The 22,191-nt window shown below is 39.5% G+C and overlaps 1 protein-coding gene across 1 annotated transcript; it reads left to right on the top strand.

The window, feature by feature from the left end:
* Window positions 1-15,456: 15,456 nt before the first annotated feature.
* Window positions 15,457-17,484, top strand: LOC118481722. The gene has a single exon (XM_035976937.1). The coding sequence runs from the start codon at window positions 15,457-15,459 to the stop codon at window positions 17,482-17,484; it is 2,028 nt and encodes a 675-aa protein (XP_035832830.1).
* The last annotated feature ends 4,707 nt before the right edge of the window (window positions 17,485-22,191 follow it).

The raw sequence follows: 22,191 nt of genomic DNA, 5'->3' as shown, positions 1-22,191 counted from the left end.
TGTCATTGTCTTCATCGATGACATTCTCATCTACTCGAAGAGCCAAGCTAACCACGAGAAGCATCTCCGTTGCATTCTAGAACTGCTTCATCAAGAAAAACTTTATGCCAAGTTCTCGAAGTGTGAATTTTGGCTTCGTGAAGTCCAATTTCTTGGACATGTGGTTAGTGAGCGTGGTATCCAAGTAGATCCCGCTAGAATTGAAGCTATTATGTGGCAAGAGCCAAAGACGCCTACGGAGATTCACAGCTTTCTAGTACTGGCAGGATACTATAGGCGATTTATTGAAAACTTCTCAAGAATTGCAGCACCCCTGACTCTTCTCACCCGCAAAAATAGCAAGTTTGATTGGGGGCCTAAGCAGCAAGAGTCTTTCGACATTCTGAAGCAGAAGTTAAGTAGCGCTCCAGTGCTGACGTTACCTGAAGGTATTGATGAGTTTGTAGTATATTGTGACGCATCACACACCGGTATAGGCTGTGTGTTGATGCAGAAAGGCAAGGTCATTGCCTATGCTTCACGCCAGTTAAAGGTGCATGAGAAGAATTACACCACCCATGATTTAGAGTTGGGTGCCGTTGTATTTGCACTAAAACTGTGGAGGCATTATTTATATGGGACTAAGTGTGTGATCTATTCTGATCACAAAAGCCTTCAGCATCTGTTCAATCAGAAGGATTTAAATATGAGACAGCGACGTTGGATGGAAACTTTGAATGATTATGATTGTGAGATAAAATACCATCCAGGCAAGGCAAATGTGGTTGCCGATGCCTTAAGTAGGAAGGAGAGGGTAAAGCCTATAAGAATCAATGCCAAGAGCATTGAGATAAAGAATAGTTTGAATGAAAGGTTGTTAGCTGCGCAGAAGGAAGCTGTGCTAGAAGCTAACTACCCTGATGAAAAGCTAGGAGTAACTGAGGAGCAGTTATCCTAGGGCAAGGACGAAATCCTAAGGTTAAATGGACAAATATGGGTTCCTGTTTATGGAGGACTTCGGGATGTTATCCTCCAGGAAGCCCACAGTTCCAAATATTCCATTCATCCCGGAGCTGATAAAATGTACCAGGATTTGAAGGCAAATTATTGGTGGATAGGCTTGAGGAAGTCTATAGCTGCTTATGTAGCTAAGTGTTTAACGTGCGCTCAAGTTAAAGCTGAACATCAGAAGCCATCAGGTTTACTGCAACAGCCTAAAATTCCCACTTGGAAATGGGAAATAGTGACAATGGATTTTATCACCAAGTTGCCAAAGACGAGGAAAGGAAATGATACTATATGGTGATAGTAGATAGACTGACTAAGTCAGCACATTTCCTACCTATTAAGGAAACTTTTAGTTCTGACATGTTGGCCCAATTGTATGTTGATAAGATTGTATCTCTGCATGGAGTACCAGTGGCTATTATCTCGGACAGAGATACCAGATACACGTCGCACTTTTGGAAAAGTTTCCAACAGTCTTTGGGCACACGCTTAAATTTCAGTACGGCTTACCATCCTCAGACGGATGGGCAGAGTGAGCGTACCATTCAAACTCTGGAAGACATGCTACGTGCATGTGTAATTGATTTAGGAAGTAGCTGGGATAAGCACCTACCATTGGTCGAGTTCTCCTATAACAATAGCTACCATACAAGCATTCAGGCTGCGCCCTTTAAGGCATTATATGGTAGGAAATGCAGAACGCCCATTTGTTGGGCAGAAGTAGGAGAAACTCAATTATCAGGACCTGAACTAGTCTTTGAAACGACGGACAAGATTGTCCAGATTCGTGATCGCCTGAAAGCTGCCAGGGTTAGGCAGAAGATTTATGCTGATAAAAGGCGAAAACCTCTAAAGTTTGAGGTTGGTGATAAAGTTTTGCTTAAAGTATCACCTTGGAATGGGGTGATGCGATTTGGTAAGAAAGGTAAGTTAAGCTGAAGGTATATAGGACCATTCGAGATCATCGAATGTGTAGGATCAGTGGCTTATAAGTTAAACTTACCTGAAGAGCTCAGTGGCATTCACAATGTCTTCCACATCTGCAACCTGAAGAAATGCCTAGCTGATGAATCACTAGTAATACCACATACAGATGTGCACATAGATGAGAGCTTGAAATTTGTGGAAAAACCCTTGTCGATTGAGGATCGACAGGTTAAGAAGCTTCGGAGAAAGCATGTGCCTATTGTAAAGGTTAAATAGGATGCCCGCAGAGGTCCCGAGTACACGTGGGAGGTAGAATCCACAATGAAAGAAAAGTACCCTCATTTGTTTCAGTAAATCTCGAGGGGGTGAGGATGTAACACCTCGAAAATTCATGTCCAATAATGTATTGACACGTGTCATGAGCTTTGAACGTGTAAAAGATTTCTTACGAAGTACTAAAGTTGACAAACAAGGAAAGTATGTGAATATGAGGGTTCAAAATGTTAACAATGAATAAATATACTTTAAAATAGCCCTACAAGATGTTTATACCTGTTGGACTGGTTTTGAATCCGAAACGATTGCGAAACGAACGTGTAACGTGCGGAATCCGTACACGAACGTGACCTAACACACGTGATGTAATATAAACGTGATTCTATATAAAATCTGAAATCGTACAATACCTTGAATCACTTTCTCTCTCTAGATTCTCTCTCTAGATCTAGAAAGCTCTCAATTACAAATGTGACAAAAGTTTTTAAAACAAAGGCATAAGCCTCCTATTTATAGGCCAAAGGCATTTAATGAGATTTCTCATTAATTACAATTATGCCACCTTGCCTTTTGTCTAGTTATCACTAATTATAACAATATTAATCTCGCTTTCTTCTGTTTCTCGCTACGGCTCGGATTGACGAAGGCTATAGACATGAATGTACTAACAGACTCCCCCTTGGATATTGCCGCAGTCAATCTCGTAGCGTCTTGTCTTTCTCTTTGAGTCTTCTTGAAGCTTTAACATGTCTTCATCAACGTAGACTCTCTTTTGTTTGAACAGAATCCCCGTGGATGTGTTTTTAGCTTCAGCTCCCCCTTTCGGTAAACTCTTCACTTCATCAGGCTCCCCCTTTCGTCAAGCTTCCGTGCTTTTGGGATCGACACCTGGCTTTCCGGTTACAAGCTCTTCTAGGCACGATACCTGGCTCTTTGCACGCTTCCGTTTGCGTTGAGCTCGTTTTCAGACTCCCCCTTAGACTCGGCTTTTGGGATCGTAGTCTGGAATAACATCTGCAACACTCAAACATTTATAAGTAACAACGTTTTAAAAAACCATCAATCAAATTCTCTAATACACTCCCCCTATCAACTAACTTTACAGATATGGCAGCGTTAAAGAATCCAACTCCCTCACAGTTAATCGTCCAAGTCCAAACTAATGACCTTGGAGATATCACAAACTGTTTTTGAAATTTTTTATTTTAATTCAAGTATCAAATTAATGAACTTGTTTTATTTTCAGAAACACAATCAGCTTACTTAGATTTTGAAACTCAGCATGTCAGACATCGGTTGTCGAAAATAAAACAGAAATCAAAATATTTTTGTATTTTCTGAAAATATAAAGCAGCAAAGAAATATGTACAAACATATTTACAAAAAAATATTTTTGTTTGAGTATGCGTCAGAGGATCATATCAGTTTTTGACAAGTCACAAGTACCGTTGAGCTTAATTTCACTTTAAGAATTAAACAATTCACTTAGATTGTCGATATACTGATCCATTTAAATTTTCATACAAATTTCAACTAATTCAGGATACGAATTAGATGTTTTAAGAACTTAAACTCATTCATGTGTCCCACCTCTTGAATATACTCCCGTATCCAGAATCCCAGATATTCAGTCTTACAGGTGAGTATACCACAGATGATATCTGTAAGGGGTTAGATGCGAGACCGTGAGAGCTCAGGTCAGAACTTCCGTTCAGCAGCGAGATGACGGCTCGACTGTTGGTGTGTCCCCTTTAGAGGATCTTTTAGCATTACAACAGCAGCGACTATCAATTTTATTGTTTCATCAGCATGCTGAGGGTTTATGCTATGTTTCAAGCATTTGGTGAAAGTATTATCCAAGGACTAGGTCAGAACTTCCATTCAGCAGAAGTCCCGGAATAATACCCCAGACATCATTGAGTATGAAAACCTAGTATATCAGAATACGAGACCTTTCAAACGAGATTTCAGGGGTTACCTATATATCCAAGTAGTGTTCCCCACGAAATAAGCAAGTATTTGAATTTAGGTTTATATCCTGAAAAAGTTTACTAAGTGTATAAAAACCTATCGGCATATCATCAGTGAGACTGTTTAACACTATTCAATCATTACAATTCTTTAGCATACTGTAACTGTCTACTGATGTACTATCATTTCCTCTTTTTACGCAAAACTCAAATTTTTGAATTTTATCATGTTTTTGGCTTTTTCAAATTTTCTAATGTTTTTGTATTTTCTGACAATTTTTCTCCCCCTAAATACAAAACCATTAAAGAAATTTGACAAACCGATACTGATAGCTTTGTCTCGCCATCCATTTTCTGCATCTCATGCTCTGTTTTGCAGAAAATATAACACTTTAAGCAGAAAATATAATGTACCCCCATGATTTACAACCCATTGATTTTGACAGTTAGAAAACCATTCTTCAACTTGTGACAGTAATCATGCTTGTTAAGCCGTGAGGGTTTCGGCGTATTCAATCAACACATATTTTTGTAATTTTCTATTTATGACAAAAATTAAAAACAAACATATTTTTGGTTTTTCAAATGGTAACAAACTAAAAACATATTTTTGGTTTTTAATTTTTCAAATTTTTAGGATTTTGAAATATTGTTTATTTATGTACAGAAAAACATATAAACTCCCTGTTTCAACCAACACAGGAACCAGCAGCCTCTGCTTCCTCTTCATGTGCCAGGCTGCTCCAACTTTCAATCTTACAATCTTCAGAATTATTGAGCATCTGCACATTCAAACTTTATCAAATACTACGCAATAATTTTCATTCACTAAAGATGCCGATTCATGCTTCGCGACAAAGGAAGCTCCGGCAATTCAAATTGTTTAATCAAACATTGTGTCCACCCAAGCCTCATCAGCCTTGGGTGTAACCTTGACTCTAGCAACCTGAATCTTAAAGTTTTCATCTTTGGGTGGTGGAAAATTTGCATCATAAGCAATCGAAATTGAATCCTCAGCTTTCTTCACCTTAGAAAAAGAACTTTCTATTTCTGTTTTTGATTTCCAGATTTCTTTTTGTTTCTCATTTTTAACCAAATCAACATGTTTCTTAACACTCCATGCTTGACCATTTGGTGTTCCTCGTTTGTAAAAATGTGAATCTTTTTGAACACTTTGGTTTTGAACAACAACTTTTGGTTTCCAAACCTCTTGGGGTTTTGTCATATCAACTGATGTTTTCCAACTTTGTGTTGTTCTGAATCTGGGTGTATGAGAATTCCAGGTCTGTCTTGAATCAAACCTGTTCGGGTTTGATTTCCAATTTTGATTCAAAGCAAACTTGTTTGTGTTGTACCTCCAAGTTTGTTTTGAATCAAATCTGGTTGACCTTTGTCTCACATTCTCAGATTTTTGTTTCTCAGCATCAATCTTCGTTTGATCAACATCCACAGGTTTTAGATTTTGACACTTGCGTGCAAGATGTCCTTTTTGATCACATTTGAAAATGTTCTCATGGACACATCTTTGACCTGTGGTTGTTGCTTTTTCTTTTGTGCCTCAAACTCAACATTAGACTGCCTCATTTTAAGTTCTTTTTCTTCAGCTAAACTGTTTCCTTGAACAAAACTCATTTTTTCTTGATAATTTGGCGTCACATTTTTCTTCCAATTTTGTTTCCTTTTATAACCCAACCCAGCCTTCGTGTTCTTCTTTTTGACACCCGGTTTGTTATAAAAAGTTTTGTGACCTTTACCAGCAAACTTCGAAATCTCAGATTTTTCAATCTCAACCATTTTGAAAACCTGATCAACCTTTTTTGAAATCACATTCTGAATCGGGAATACAACATCTAAGAATAATTTGTCTGATCCAATCATGGTATAAACCAATCCCTTTGAATCATCATTCAAATTTTTCTTGGATTTTGTGTTTTTCAGATATGCATCCTAAAAGTTTCCCGCATTTTCATCTTGTGATTCAGTTTTACCTGTATCACCCGACTCTTCGTGAAAAACGCTTTCAACAACCTTACCTACCACCTCTGAATCACTGATATCATCAGATTTGGTATAAGTCACATCGATGTTATTGGGTAACTGATCAACCATGTTGATTACTTTTTCCACTTTTTCGCCATCATAGAATGTATAATTATTCTCCAACGGTGGTGGAACTTGATGGTATTCAGACCCTATTCCCTTTTTGTTCTTTTCAGACTCTTTCTCATCGGGTGTGATGTTGAAAATACGTTCCAGAATATATGAAGATGAATGATAGCTTTGCAATTTATTGACCAACTTTTCTTTGTCTGCCAATTCTTGTTTAAGCTTAGCAACATCATCAATATATTGGTTTAACACTCTTTGTTTATCTTCAAACCTAGCTTCAAGAAATTTAATGTTTCTTTGACAAGCACACAATCTATCATCTAGACTTTTGACTTTACTTTTTAAAGTTTCATATGCTTCTTTTACAGTTTCATATGACAATTTCATTACATCATATTCTTTTTGCAACTCTTGAATTTTGATGTCTTTTGGAACACATTTGTTGCAATCAGCTGAACACTTTTCTTTTAATTTCTTGTTTTCTGTTTCAAGATCATCACATTTTTGTTTCAATTTTTCATTTTCTTGTTTCAAAAACTTTTCATTTTCAATCATCTCATGACATTTTTCTTTGAAATTTTTTTCTATTTTAGTGAATTCAATGTCTCTGTTGTTGAGTTTTTCATCTTTCTCAATACAAGCACTGCACGTTTCCATGCATTTCTTGCATTGTTGTTCAGCGTCATTATCAATTTTATCAGAAGTATCAGTTTGACTAATCACCTCAGTGACTGGCACTGTGGTTTCCTTTGCTTTCTGAATCTGATCTTCCTCAGCCACTTGCGTTTTCTCTTCAACAACTTCCTTGGCTTTCTCTTCAAGTTTCTTCACTTCATTCACCATCTTCTCACTCTCAGTCACAATTTCTTCAACTGTTTTCTTCTTCTTCTTCTTCTTCTCCAGACTAGCAAATATCACCTTTCGAATACCTTCTTCAACCTGCTCTTTGTACCTCGGAATCTCCCTAAGGCCTTTGCACCAAACACTCACAGTAGGTATAGCTGCAACTAATGCATCAAGATCAACCATCTTTGGATCAACAGTCGGGTTTCCTTGAGGATCAACATAGCATTCTTTCTCTTTGCTCCACCTGCCTGCTCGTGTTGCTTCTTTGTAAGCATCATAAACATCATCCAATCTCAGACGTGCATGTCTTTCTTCACGAGTAAGTGTTAATTCAGTAGTCATTGCTTTAGTCTTCGAACCTTGAATATCTCGAATTACCTTGAATCGAACAAACAACAAGATTAGTTCAATTACTAACAATCAACTGAAACAAAATAGTACTCGAACTGGTGAATATTCTTGTGCGGACTGAAGGATGACAGACTGTTTAGACTGAAAGTTGACACACCGTGCGAACTGAACTTGATTCGAACTGAGATTTAAATTGTATGACACAGAATTCACTTTCAAACAACCTTGACCCTTTCAAATGACTTTGCAATCTGAAACTAATGTACTAAATCAAATGGGCCTTAACTTCAATATCGCGTCAACACTTTGGGCCTAAAACAAAATGAAATAACATGGGCTGTGACTTGGGTAGCCAATTTCCACTAACCAACCCGATGACTTTGAGCAACAATTATAATTTTGGGCCAATCCTTCCAATTTCAGTATACCCGATGACTAGCCGACAACAATTTTGATCAAAATCTTTGTATCTTGGGCCGTTCAATCTGTCTTGTAAACAAACAACAACTTCACCAACTACACATGAATATTGGCAGCTAACAATTATCACTTGACCTCAAAATACTATATGGCAGCTAACAAATAACTTTAATAGGACCGTAAATTTTAATTTCTAGATTCTCATTAAGCTATTTAAATGTAATCACAAAACACATGCATTGGGCCAATTATTTCACTTATATGAACTTTGATTGGGCCTTCATTAATGAATTAACATGAACATGTGAGATGCAGCCGACAACTATGATTTGATGTTCTACTTCTATTGGGCCGTTAAAATGAAATCACATGGGTCTGATTATATAGCCGACCAATACTCTCTGTTACATTCAATTTTCAAACGGTAGTCAGATTCAAACTGTCAGGTCAATTTTTGTTCAAACGGTCACCATTTTTCAAACGATAGTTTCAGTTTCAAACGACGTATTCAAACGGTGTGACAATTTTCAAACGTACATCATGTTTCAAACGATGATTTCAAACGATAGGGGTCATTCAAACGGTCAACTCAAATGGTGAACATGCTTCAAACGATAGATTCACTTTTCAATCGACAGGAAGCTTTTTTCAAACGGTAGTTCAAACGGAACCTGTATTTCAAACGGTCACTCGCTGTTTCAAACGAGATCGGACACAAAAATTCGAATTTCTCCTAATCGGCTTGGAATTTGAATCTGAAATTTGGTAGGGTTGTAGATCAGATGTTTTCGCACCACATATCAAAAAATCAGCTGAAACGGACCGTGGAAACCTGTTCAATTTGATGAAAAACAGTAAAAACGTGAAAAATATGAAAAGATGAAGAAATCTATGAAATTCAGCTCTGAAATCGATGTAATCCTGTGTGAAATCGTGTGATAGATCAGTGCAATCGAGCTCCTGCTCTGATACCACTTGTTGGACCGGTTTTGAATCCGAAACGATTGCGAAACGAACGTATGACGTGCGGAATCCGTACACGAACGCGACCTAACACACGTGATGTAATATAAACGTGATTCTATATAAAATCTGAAATCGTACAATACCTTGAATCACTTTCTCTCTCTAGATTCTCTCTCTAGATCTAGAAAGCTCTCAATGACAAATGTGACAAAAGTTTTTAAAACAAAGGCATAAGCCTCCTATTTATAGGCCAAAGGCATTTAATGAGATTTCTCATTAATTACAATTATGCCACCTTGCCTTTTGTCTAGTTATCACTAATTATAACAATATTAATCTCGCTTTCTTCTGTTTCTCGCTACGGCTCGGATTGACGAAGGCTATAGACATGAATGTACTGACATGAATGTACTAACAATACCCTTAAACGAATGAATCATGGATCATACGAAGCGAATTGTGAAAGAAAGTGAGGAATTACAAACTACAGGGGTTAAAAGTGTCAATGTGTTTAAAGTATACCTCTGAGTGACCTTTTAGCAAACCCGAAGCTTTGTAATGATAAATTATACTCACTAGAATGTGTGATAAAAATTTCACAAGGTTTCGATTAAGTATGAGAAAGTTATGACAATATTCGTATACGTGGGGTTAAAAGCGTCAACGTTGAAATTTAAGACTTTTCGGTGAACGTATGAATAACTGGGGACTTAACAAAAGTTGGTTTATGACTTGGGGTCCTTAAAAGTCAAGTTTGGGGGTTTATAGTGCAAGAAACCATGTTAAAAATGAGTTTAGAAGGACCAGGGACTGAAATTGCAATTTTTGAAACTTTGTAACCGGATCAGACCATTACACGGGGCGCGTAAGGTATCTATGGAACCTTACGCGGGCCGCCTGAGTTCCCCAGATGCTGAAAATAAGCACAGCTGCCTGTACAGCCTGTTTAACCGACTTATGAAGGTTGTTTTCAATACCTGGAGCTTGTTTGATGGTTTTAAAAGGTCTAGGGACACTTGTAATCATCTGGATTCGTTCATAGACTTGTTTGGCATGATCAAATTGAATCAAGAAACCTATATAAAGGCCATAAGTTGTGTTCTTCATTTGCTCATTCACTTAAAAGTTCATAACTCACTTCTTGGAGGTTCCTGGAGCTCAAGCACCTTTCCTAGTGATCATTAGTCGTGCTTAGGACTATTGTAAGTATGCTTAACCTCCTTTAATTCAGTTTAGCTTAGTTATTTAGCGTAAAGTCAAACCGTCGTAATTAAGATTTGACTTCGTCATTAATCTTAATCCCTTCAGTCAAATTGCAAATTGAAAGTACCTATGAGTTGGTAATTATGTGGGCAATAAACCCTCAAAAGGGCACCCTCTGATTCCCACTCTAACTAGGTCAATTGTCGAGTCATCTTAAAAAGTCAACAGAAAGCTAATTTTCAAATAAATGCATAATTAGCAACATAGGAGCTATGCAACCTGTTTTACCATTAATATAACTTGGTAATTAATGTATGAACATGTCTAAACATGTTCAACTCGACAATTTTCAGTTTAGGCTCGGTTCGGGACCGAAAGTCGCATTGTTTGACTTATGCTTTGACTTTCAGTTCTGACCCGTTTAAGCATGTTTTAGAAATGCCTTAGAGCCTTATTAGGACCAAGTTACCTATAAGTATAACCCTATGTGATTATACAACTTGGTTCATTAGTTATCCAATTTATATGCATGTTTCCGTTAATCGCCTAAATGTTGACTATTATGCCCTTATGACCTTAAAACGTGAATTTTGAAAATGTAAAAGAGTAGAAACCTTAAGTACTGATTTATAAACCTGTACCTAAAATTTGACATCAGTTTGAGGTCTAGATTAAGAGTTACGCTCAATAGCGTAATTAGAAAGCTTTTTGCGTAATTAGCATATAGACTATCTAAACCCAATTTTTGATACCAAACATTTTACCCACTGATATAAAATAATATTTTGGGATTTTTGGAGATTTTTATTTATTTTTAGGCTGATCATAACCTAGAGTTCTAAGCTTAATTCGGTAGTTGTCGGTTTTGCCCTTTTAGGCTATAAAATGAGTTTTACCAAACCTTTTGACCCCAAACCTTTTTCTACTGATCTAATATGATAAATAGAATATTTTAAGCCTTCTAGAATAGTAAAAATATCAGCTTTCCTTTAAGAACCCGGAAATAGCTCAAAAATCGCCATTTTAAGCGTTTTTAAGCGTTTTTAAGCGTTTTAAACGCATAGTATGTATTAAAACCATATTAGATATATAAGACTTGATACCTACTGATGTTTTAAGCAAATTTCTATACTTTATCAGTAAGCAAAAGTTTTAAACTCAGAATTCCAGTTTTGACCTTTAAACCTTAGGTGAAATTACCAAAATGCCCTTTCGGTGCATAGTATGGTTAGAAATGATAAATTTCACATATAGGTTATACCCTACTGATATAACTTAGAAAATTAAGTATTTTTACTGATCGCATCAGACCCGAAACTCAGAATTATATTTAAACTCTGTTATGACCTTTTAAATGACCAAAATGCCCTTATGAGGCGCAATTTGAGTTTAAATTCATTTTGGCCATAATAGAAGATATCTTTCTGATATCACAACATATTTAAGGCATATTAACTTAGGAAACTTGTATATGACTCTTATGGTTACTCGTTACGCACTTTTCGTGTTCGGATCGGCTTATGTAACTAGTTTACACATATTAGCCGAAACGGGTCAAATCATATCATTTTTGTCTCAAAATCCAGAATGTGATTAAGTTACCCATATTAATCAAGTATTCAAGCTTGTCGGGTCAAAACCACATTCTAAACCGGTCTTCGCTTTATCATTCGTTTAAACCGTGTCTTCCTTTTGAAAACTAACCGGTCTAAGTCTAAGCTTAACTAAAGACCCGTTAGGATTCTAATAGGTTATTAAAAACCTTCATTCCGGATTGGGAGCCCAGTAAAAGCTACGTGCACTTGCTGTATTTGATTTATACATTGCTCAGGTAAATACTCTTAACTTATTTTCCCTATACGGGCTTGGGATACGGTACTATAAGAGTACCGCTTGGTCGGGTGTATGTAGTCATTTAAATCGTATTTTGATTGATGTATTCACATAACCTGTTTAATATGTATTATTTGGTGTATGGCCTTTGGGGGTTAAATGACCATGTCCCAGATATCCTTGGCATTATTCAAAGAAATGGCCACGACCTAAGCACGGGGTGTAGGCGTACACCTGACAAATGCATTATGTAAAAACTGGTATCCCACTTAAAGGAATCGACCTTGTGGGCATTATACCTGTGGCATGTCAGTTAACTTAAGTCCGACCTTATAACCGTCCCTAATAGACGACAAATGAGTAAAACTGTATACAGGATTATTTTGAATAATTGTCCCAAGTTATAAAAATATTTTTGCCGAAGTGCATTCAAATCAATTTTCAAACTCTTTTCAAAATGAGTCAATTAAGTTGTATTTACCAGTGTAAACTGACGTATTTTCCAAAAAGGCTAAGTGCAGGTACTAGACGAAATAGGCTGGCTACTCCAGGCATCATTACTCAAGTCTCGCAAGCTTTAGATTTCAAAGTCTGTTGAACAATTTTCCTTTTTATTTGATCCGCCTGTGGATCTGTTTCGACTGTTTTGTGATACTTATACATTACAATTTATTCAGTTGAAATAAATCTATCTTTTTTGCTTCTGCTGTGCATTTATAATTTGTGTTGTTTGACTATGATGATATCAACTACGTCACGATACTCCCCACCGGGCCCACCGGTGACACGTGGAAAATAGGGGTGTGACATCAATCCTTGGCAAAGGATTCTGATTCTCAATTCTTCGGATTTTATGTAAAATAGAACTGTCCACTTTCTCTGTGGGTCCTTAACTAAGATGTCATGTCTCTAATTTCCTTTGTCTAGCAGCTCTTGTCGTCATACCGGAGGCTCATGCGTCGCGGATGAAGCTAGTTGGTAAGGCGTCATCTTGACACTGGTGCCGCTTCTGGCACGAGGCTCATCTTAATCCTCTCTTGTCACTGCGGAGGGGCGTTCCCGGCAAGTCTTCAGAAAAGGCTTCTGGAACTTCTTTCATAACGGGGATGTTCTCAGGCTCTATACTTGGATATCCAATCCATGCTGACTGTCATATTATGACTTCTCAAATCAACAGTAACAGAAGGTTCCGGCCTTCTGAGTCCCTAAATACAATCCTTAATTGCTTCGCCTGCCTAAACTAGCCTTCTATATGCCCGTTAAAGAATACGGGACATCTATTTTACTCGAAACTAGACCAAGCAGTTTCTTAAGTTCTAAGCATACAAAGTTAAAGTTGATGCCAGTGTTAATCATAAATAGATGCATAAGGTTGGTTAATAGGGAACGTACCCGTAACCGCATCTGGATCTTGGCGTGTTTCACGAGTTTCAATCGTGAAAACCCTTCCTTGCTTGTTTCTTCCTAGGGCATTCTTTCCTAAAGTGCCCTGCTTCACCACATTTGTAGCAACCTGGTACTCTCTTATTTCTTCCTTCTAGGTCTTTCGCCCAACAGGCATCCTTGCTGTGCCCTTCTTTTCCACACTTTCCGCACTTAGGCCTCAAACATCGACCTTCATGGTGGAAATTGCATTCCCCGCATCTTGGCTTAGTCCCCGAGTAGCCCTTACCACCGGCCTTATTAGTGGCTCCAACAGTTTTCCTGCCATGCGGCGATTTCACTTTCTTTCTTTTGTCTGCTTTAGAGTTTCCATAGCCAGCTTGTGTGCCCACCTTTAGGTTTGAAGACTTCCTCTTCTTATTACCTGATGACTCCACATGAGTCTCTTTCTTGTTATCCTCAGATTCCGAAAATTCTCCCGCACGTAGAGCTTCTTCAGTAAGCGTAACGCTTAAATCGATAGCATCTGTGATGGTTGGAGGCCTTGAGGTAGTAACCAAGCTCCTAATTTGAGGTGCAAGTCCCCAAATGAATCGTTCAATCCTTTTGAATTCCGGTTTGACTGAGTAGGGGACGAATCTAGACAAGTCGTGAAATTGCTGGACATATTCAGAAATCTTCGGTCCGTCCATTTTCAAGTTCCAGAACTCCACCTCAAGCTTCTGGATTTCAGCCCTAGAACAGTATTTCTTTTCCATCATTTCCTTGAACTCGTCCTGGCTCAGTGCATAAGTAGCATCCGCACCAAGGGTCTGAACCTGAAGGTTCCACCAGGAGAGTGTACCATCCAAAAACAACCCTGAGATATAGGTAACACTCTGTTGAGGCGAACAGTTACTTATTCTTAGAACGGAGTCAGTCTTTTTTGCCCAACGTACAAATGCGACGGCACCTCCTGTGCCATCAAAATTCAGTGGCTTGCAGTCCAGAAATTGTTTATAGGTGCAGCCAGTTGGAGGGTTATTTACGGTAGTGCCACCGCTGTGTTCGGAGCGGAGGGCTTCATGTCGTGCAATTTCCTGTGCGATACGTTCTTGAAGCTCAGCTTCTGTCCTTGGTAACGTATTGATGTTTGCGTCTCGTCTGGGCGGCATTCTCTTCTGTCATAAGGTATGAAGTAGGTTAGACAATATTCCATAATTGTCTATGAGGTACATAGCACCATAGGTCATCATGTAACCACCCAATTTCACATGTATATATAATCAATGTATAAGCGAGGAAACAATTACTAAGCCTTCATAGGCTAGGCTACTTGGCCTATTGTTTGCAATAACATGAACTCGAGGTTACATCGCCTCGCATTTAGGTTTCAGTTATTTCCAGCTATATTAGCTTTATTGATGTGTATATTTTCCCAGTGATGGGGTTGTTCGTGTAGAGGTGATAGAGGGTGTAACGTCGCTGAATCCTTTTGAATGTTACCCATCTTCACTTGCTTAAATGTCTTTTCTCGAACGTCTCGTACATGAAGTAGGCAAGACATGTTTCCTACTTTATAAAGTGCTAAAGCACTTGTCTAGGTATTTGATGCGGGCCCAAGTGTGGAGGAACGGGCTATTTTGTATTTGGAGGCCCAAGACCGCGTAACAAAAGGGGCTTCACTAAAATGGCTCTAACTTGGGCTACGGAGGTCCGTTTTGGGTGTGCGACCAGGCAAAACGAATGTGAGAACGAGCTCCATCTTGCTGCAAATGCCTACGGCAGTTTGGGTCGTCGTCCGGGTCAAAAAACGCTTATTTCCATTACTTATTTGCATTTTTATGTTTTTTGGACTATTTTGGGCATTTTGTTTTAGGCCGTGTGTTTGGCCCGTTATCTTTTTTAGGCCCATTTCGAATTTCTGTTCTTATTTATATGTCCCTTTAGTAATTGAAAGAATCAGAATTGAATTTTGTAACTATCGAATTTTCACTTCAAATTCCGTGGCCTTTGGGTTGCAATTTGGGGGTTGGGGAAGAATTACACGGGTATTCGTAGAATCAAAGTGTTTGATCTTCATTTATCGTACCACGCACTACATCAGTTGGTATCAGAGCCAAATTCCTGGCTCAAAATGCCTCCGAGGAGAAACAACAACAGGCCTCTCGATGAAGTGTATGAACGAGAGTTGGAGCAGCGACTTATGGCGAGAGTGGATCAGCGGTTGGATCAGGTGGTCGATCAGTTGACTGATCGGATGGCCGACTTGATCAATCGTAGGAGGCAGAGACCCAATGATGGGTATGGTTCTGATTTTAGTAACCCTTTTGGTGATGGTTCGACTTCCGAAGACGAACAAGAAGGGCGGCCAAGGGGTGAACGTGGAGGGGGTAACATGCGTTGGGATTCTGGGATAAGGATTGATATTCCAGAATTTGATGGGGCTAGTTTGAATCCGGAGGGGTTCATCGATTGGTTGGCTACCGTGGAGGAGGTGTTCGAGTATAAGGAGGTGCCTGAAAACAAGCGAGTGGCCTTGATCGCTACCAGGTTACGTGGTAGGGCCTCTGCGTGGTGGCAACAATTGAAGTTAACACGAAACAGGCTCGGAAAGTCAAGGATTGTGACATGGGCCAAGATGAAGAAGTGCTTGCGGTCCAACTTTTTGCCACATAATTTTCAAAGGTTGATGTACCAACGTCTGCAGAATTTAAAACAGGGGGCCAAATCTGTTGATGATTATACAACGGAGTTTTATCAATTGATTGCAAGGAATGATATTCAAGAACCGGAGGAGCAACTTGTTTCTCGGTATATTGGGGGTCTGAGGGTTCAAATTATGGAGTCCATGAACCTTTTTGATCCGTTAACCATTCCAGAGGCACACCAACGGGCGTTGGCCTTTGAGATGCAAAATCGTCGGGTGGGCGGTTCATTTACCCCTGCTGGAGGAAACTTTGGGACAGGCAGTGGGGCACCTCATGGCGGGCCTAGTCAGCAGAAGCCGGGGGGTAGCAATACCGGGCCTACTTCTAAGGGGGCTAGCAGTAGTGGTCCGAGATGTTTCAGTTGTGGTGAAACAGGCCATCGTCAAGCTGAGTGCAAAAAGGCTGGTAAAAGACACTTGTTTGTTGAGTCGGAGGATGATCAGTATGAAGAGTATGAGAATAACCCAGTGTACGATGAAGAAACTGAATATGAAGAGGAGGTTGTGACCGGTGATGTTGGGGTGAATTTGGTGGTCAGACGCTCTTGCTATACACCAAAGGCAAATGGGGATGACTGGCTGAAACACAACATCTTCCACTCAACATGTACCATTTTGGGGAAGGTTTGCACGTTTGTCATTGATTCGGGGAGTTGTGACAATCTGATTTCTGAAGAGGCAGTTCAAAAGTTGGCCTTGAAGACAGAGAGTCACCCGAAACCGTACAAGCTTCAATGGCTTAAAAAGGGAGGTGAAGTGACGGTATCTAAAAGGGCACTTGTTACTATTTCTATTGGGTCAACGTACAAAGATGATGTTGTGTGTGATGTGGTCCCTATGGACGCATGTCACTTATTGTTGCGTAGACCTTGGGAATATGAACGTAATATAGAGCATAACGGGCGGTCCAATACTTATAGCTTTCTGTTTGGTGGTGTGAAGATCACTCTTGTCCCTAGCAAGCCTAAACAGTTAGCCACAAAACAGTCGGGTAATTTGTTGACCATCAGTCAGTGTCAAGATGAATTGGAGGACACAGACAGTGTTTTTGTTTTGATAGGGAAGGCAGTGCCCGAGGAAGTCGAAATTCCTGATGCTATGGTTCCTTTGCTTGAGGAATTTTCTGATGTGTTTCCTGTTGAGTTGCCTGATGGACTACCACCTTTGCGTGACATCCAACATCATATTGATCTGGAGCCTGGGTCACAGTTACCCAATAGACCACATTACAGGATGAGCCCTGCTGAGCATGAGGAGTTGCGAAGACAGGTTGAGGAGTTAATTTCTAAGGGCCACGTTCGTGAAAGTATGAGCCCTTGTGCTGTTCCGGCTTTACTAACTCCAAAGAAAGATGGCACTTGGCGTATGTATGTTGACAGTCGAGCAATCAACAAGATTACTGTGAGGTACAAGTTTCCTATTCCTCGAGTTGATGATTTGCTTGATCAAATTAGTGGTGCTACTATTTTTACAAGTTTCCTATTCCTCGAGTTTATGCAGCCACCAAGAAGTGTGTGTTCATGACCCCTAAAGTGTTATTCTTGGGGTATGTTATTTCTGGTGATGGGATACAAGTTGATGAATCCAAGGTGGCGGCTGTTCAAAATTGGCCAACTCCTACTACCATTACTGAAGTTCGTAGTTTCCATGGGCTTGCTTCTTTTTACAGACGGTTTATTCCACACTTCAGTTCTATTATGGCCCCAGTGACAGATTGTATGAGGGGGAAGACGTTTGTATGGACAGATGAGGCAGAGTTGGCTTTTCAAGTTGTGAAAGAGAAGCTCACTACAGCACCCATTCTGGTATTGCCTGATTTTTCTCAAGTTTTTGAACTTCATACTGATGCCTCAAAGGTTGGAATTGGTGGGGTTCTTAGTCAGGGTGGTCGACCTGTTGCTTATTTTAGTGAGAAGTTGACTGGGCCTAAGTTGAGGTACAATACTTATGATCTAGAGTTTTATGCAGTGGTCCAAGCTGTAAAGCATTGGCGCCATTACTTGTTTCAAATGGAGTTTGTCTTATTCACTGATCATGATTCCCTAAGGCACATTCGTACTCAAGACAAGGTATCTCATAAACATGGGCGATGGTTGGCCTTTCTTGAGAAGTTTACTGTTGTGGTCAAACACAAGACTGGTGTTTCAAATAGGGTTGCTGATGCCTTAAGCAGGAGGAGTAATCTGCTTGTATCTATGAGGGTTGATGTGCCGGGTTTGGAGGTCAGTCGTGAGCAGTTAGCCATTGACCCTTATTTCTTAGTTATTTTGCAGGATGTGGAAACTGGGCAAAGGTCAGACTTTCTTTTGCATGATGGTTTTCTGTTCAAGGGGAATCAGCTATGTATTCCCGATTCTAGTCTTCGCTTACAGATTATTAAGGAGTTACATGGTGAAGGGCATGTTGGTCGTGATCGTACTTTACAACTGGTTCAAGATTCTTATTATTGGCCTACTATGAGAAAATAGGTGGATCGTTATGTGAAGAGGTGCCGTATTTGTCAGGTCTCCAAGGGCACGGCTACCAATGCGGGTCTCTATATGCCTTTCCCAATTCCCTCACAGCCCTGGGTTGATATTAGTATGGATTTCGTGTTGGGGTTACCTCGTACTCAGAGAGGTAATGATTCCATCTTTGTTGTGGTCGATCGGTTTTCTAAGATGGTTCATTTTACTCCCTGCAAGAAGACGACTGATGCTGTTAATGTAGCCCAACTCTTTTTTCGTGATGTGTACCGTTTGCATGGGCTACCTTCTTCTATTGTGTCTGATCGGGATACCCGATTTCTGAGTCATTTTTGGCGAAGCTTGTGGAAGATGGTGAATACTCAGCTCAATTTCAGTAGTGCTTATCACCCACAAACTGATGGGCAAACTGAAGTTGTTAAACGGTCACTTGGGAATTTGCTGAGGTGTTTGGTTGGTGATCATGTGAAGGCACGGGATCAGAAATTGTACCAAGCTGAGTTTGCTCATAATCATGTTGTTAATCGGAGCACTGCATATAGTCCATTTCAGATAGTGTATTCATCTCAGCCTCGGGGACCACTTGATTTGATGTCTCTTCCTGTTTCTGGATCAGTCCCAAAGAAAGTTCAAGATTTTATGGAGGGTTTACATGAAGTTCATAATGCTGTGTATGATCATTTAACCCGAGCTAATCTGAAGTATAAGCAAGGCATGTTGAGTTCGAGGAAGGTGATTTTGTTTGGGCTGTTTTGACTAAAGATCGTTTTACAGTTGGGGAATATAACAAGTTGTCAGCCAAGAAGATTGGTCCAGTTGAAATCGTGGACAAGATCAATCCGAATGCTTATCGTCTGAAGCTGCCAAGTCACATTCGTTGTTCTGATGTGTTTAATGTGATGCATCTGTTGCCTTATTATGGAGAGTCTTCTGATGATGAACCTGTTGGTAATTCGAGGGCGAATTTTATCTATCCAGGGGGGAATGATGCGGGCCCAAGTGTGGAGGAACGGGCTATTCTGTATTTGGAGGCCCAAGACCGCGTAACAAAAGGGGCTTCACTAAAATGGCTCTAACTTGGGCTACGGAGGTCCGTTTTGGGCGTGCGACCAGGCGAAACGAACGTGAGAACAAGCTCCATCTTGCTGCAAATGCCTACAATAGTTTGGGTCGTCGTCGGGGTCAAAAACGCTTATTTCCATTATTTGTTTGCATTTTTATGTTTTTTGGACTATTTTGGGTATTTTGTTTTAGGCCGTGTGTTTGGCCCGTTATCTTTTTTAGGCCCATTTCGAATTTCTGTTCTTATTTATATGTCCCTTTAGTAATTGAAAGAACCAGAATTCAATTTTGTAACTATCAAATTTTCACTTCAAATTCCGTGGCCTTTGGGTTGCAATTTGGGGGTTGGGGAAGAACTACACGGGTATTCGTAGAATCAACGTGTTTGATCTTCATTTATCGTACCACGCACTACATCAGTATTGTTCTACCATAGGAAGGTGTGAACACCTAGAGTTTATTTTTGTGATCGTTAGCTTGGCCCGCAGAGTCCACTAGGATTTCCATGCACTACAAGTTGTTATTACGTGGGCCCCCGTAATAATAAATTGTCTTGCACAGTTACCCCAATGTCCTCTCATCCAAGCAGATGATCAATCAAGGAGGGGACACTACTGCCCTTATACCACTGTCATGGAAATAACCTTTGCGATGGTCCACGCGCTAACACTCGTTATCGTTATGCGCGTATAGGCACGATGATAGGAATAAAGAGAATTCCTAGTATTTGGAGGGGCACCTTTGAGATGAATACTTCATCTTCCTTTTCTGGTCAAGTATGTCGTCAATCTTACTTCACATAAGTCGCAGGGATCTCGTCCAATTGATTAAGAATTCGTTCAAGGTTGTCGCCTCTGCCTCGTCATCATCACCGTAGTTAGGCACCTTCACGATTGAGAGGGAAGAACAGCCATCTCCTACGGAAGCAAGCTCAGAATCTTGTCCGGTAATCACTCTAGCTATGAGCTTTGCAATGAACGCGAGGTCGGTAGCTTCATCGTGCGAGTTACGTACAGTAATAGGAGTAGGAGTCGAAAGTATCTTATTCACGTCAATAATCATTCCGTACACTTATTTGTATGCATTCACGTCAATATTTATTCCGTACACTTATTCGTATGTATGTATTGATAAACAAATATATTACTTAGCATAAACAGGCATTTTGATCATGTCACGTATAACTCTCGTTTTGGGGGGGTTATTTTTCTAGTTGTCGATTCATGACAGAAACACTACTTGGTACTCATTCTCACCAAGAGTGTATTTTAATTATGGCAAGTCTAACTCGTGTAGACTATGCCTTAGTTGGCACCTTATCTTGAGGGTATTCCCTACTAATGTCCTTGCCTTGTCTCTTTTTGAAAAATGTTTGACTCGTGGATCTTGACGCTTACGTGAATGCAATGAAAACCTTTTTGTAAAATATTTTCGTGAGAGAACTCTAGTGTTTGTAGTCTAGACTTGAGAAGGAATCCTAGTTCACTACAATCGAAGCTCTGATACCAAACTGTCACACCCTGACTTTTGCGGAAGCGTATGATGTGTGACTGGTTTAATATCATTGCATTCAATCGTAATAAACAACTATATGATCAAAACGATGTTCATCCATTCATAAAATTTAAGTATTACAAACATTGTTTATTCAAGTTTTTAAAACACAACCTACGACTAGGTTACAAACCAACAAGAGTGGGTGACATCAAAACTTCTAGTTACGACACCTGCGTCCAAGATCCAACCTGTTACCTGAAATACATGTAATTTTGGAAAACATCAACAAAAAGTTAAGCGAGTTCATGCGTCTAGTTTGTGTACTGTAGTTGTTGTAAATCTTTGAGAGACTCTTTTGTAAACAGATATGAAAAATGTGTATGAACATGAATGTTTTACAAGAACTTTAAGGCCTGTGAGGACATGGGGAGTACTTGTAATGACTCCTTGTCGGAATACTTGTTCTGATTCCTTGTCGGAGTACTCGTTCTGACTCCTTGACTGTGTCGATTACCCTCGACTGTGTCGATTTCCCTCGACTGTGTTGATTCACCTCGACCGTGTCAATTAACCTTGACTGGGACTCCGAAGCACTACTAGGTACTAGTTGTGACCACGAGTGGGGTTCGGCCATACCCGTTAGATCTAACCCTCGTCCCTAATTAATGAATGTTTTTAATGGCTTGGTACTAGTTTTCACCAAGACTTTATGGCATTTTTAGTATTTAGTCTATGCTCACATGATCTAGTATTTCATAGGCATTTCATACCGTTTAAGTATTTGTACATGTATTTCACCCCCGAGAGTTAAAAAACCAAAAACAGTTAAAGAAAAGGGGGAGCATGAACTCACTGTTTTGCGTCTTCAGTACTCGTAACTCAAATCTCGTCAGCAAATACGACTACCTAAAATGTGCTAGGGTCTATTAGACGAGCGGGCCATGCCTTGCTTTAGTATTCATGTTTTGAGTTACGTTTTCTTTATGTCTTTACATCATTCAGAGTTATAATACTTTTCAAGCATTCGTTTTCGTGTTTCCTTCCCAAGGATGGGAGTATTTCATACATGTATTCTTGTATTTGTAATTTCCAAAATAATATATTTTCACTTAGAAAATATACGTAGACTTGTTTTGTCCAAAATAATGTATCTTCAGGAAAATATATATTTTTCTTCAAAAAATCATATATCTTCTAAATATTCTAA

This window comes from Helianthus annuus, chromosome 9, assembly GCF_002127325.2.
Source record: "Helianthus annuus cultivar XRQ/B chromosome 9, HanXRQr2.0-SUNRISE, whole genome shotgun sequence".
NCBI lineage: Eukaryota > Viridiplantae > Streptophyta > Magnoliopsida > Asterales > Asteraceae > Helianthus > Helianthus annuus.
The sequence above is the reverse complement of the archived record's forward strand: the minus strand, read 5'-3'. Positions and strand labels throughout refer to the sequence as shown.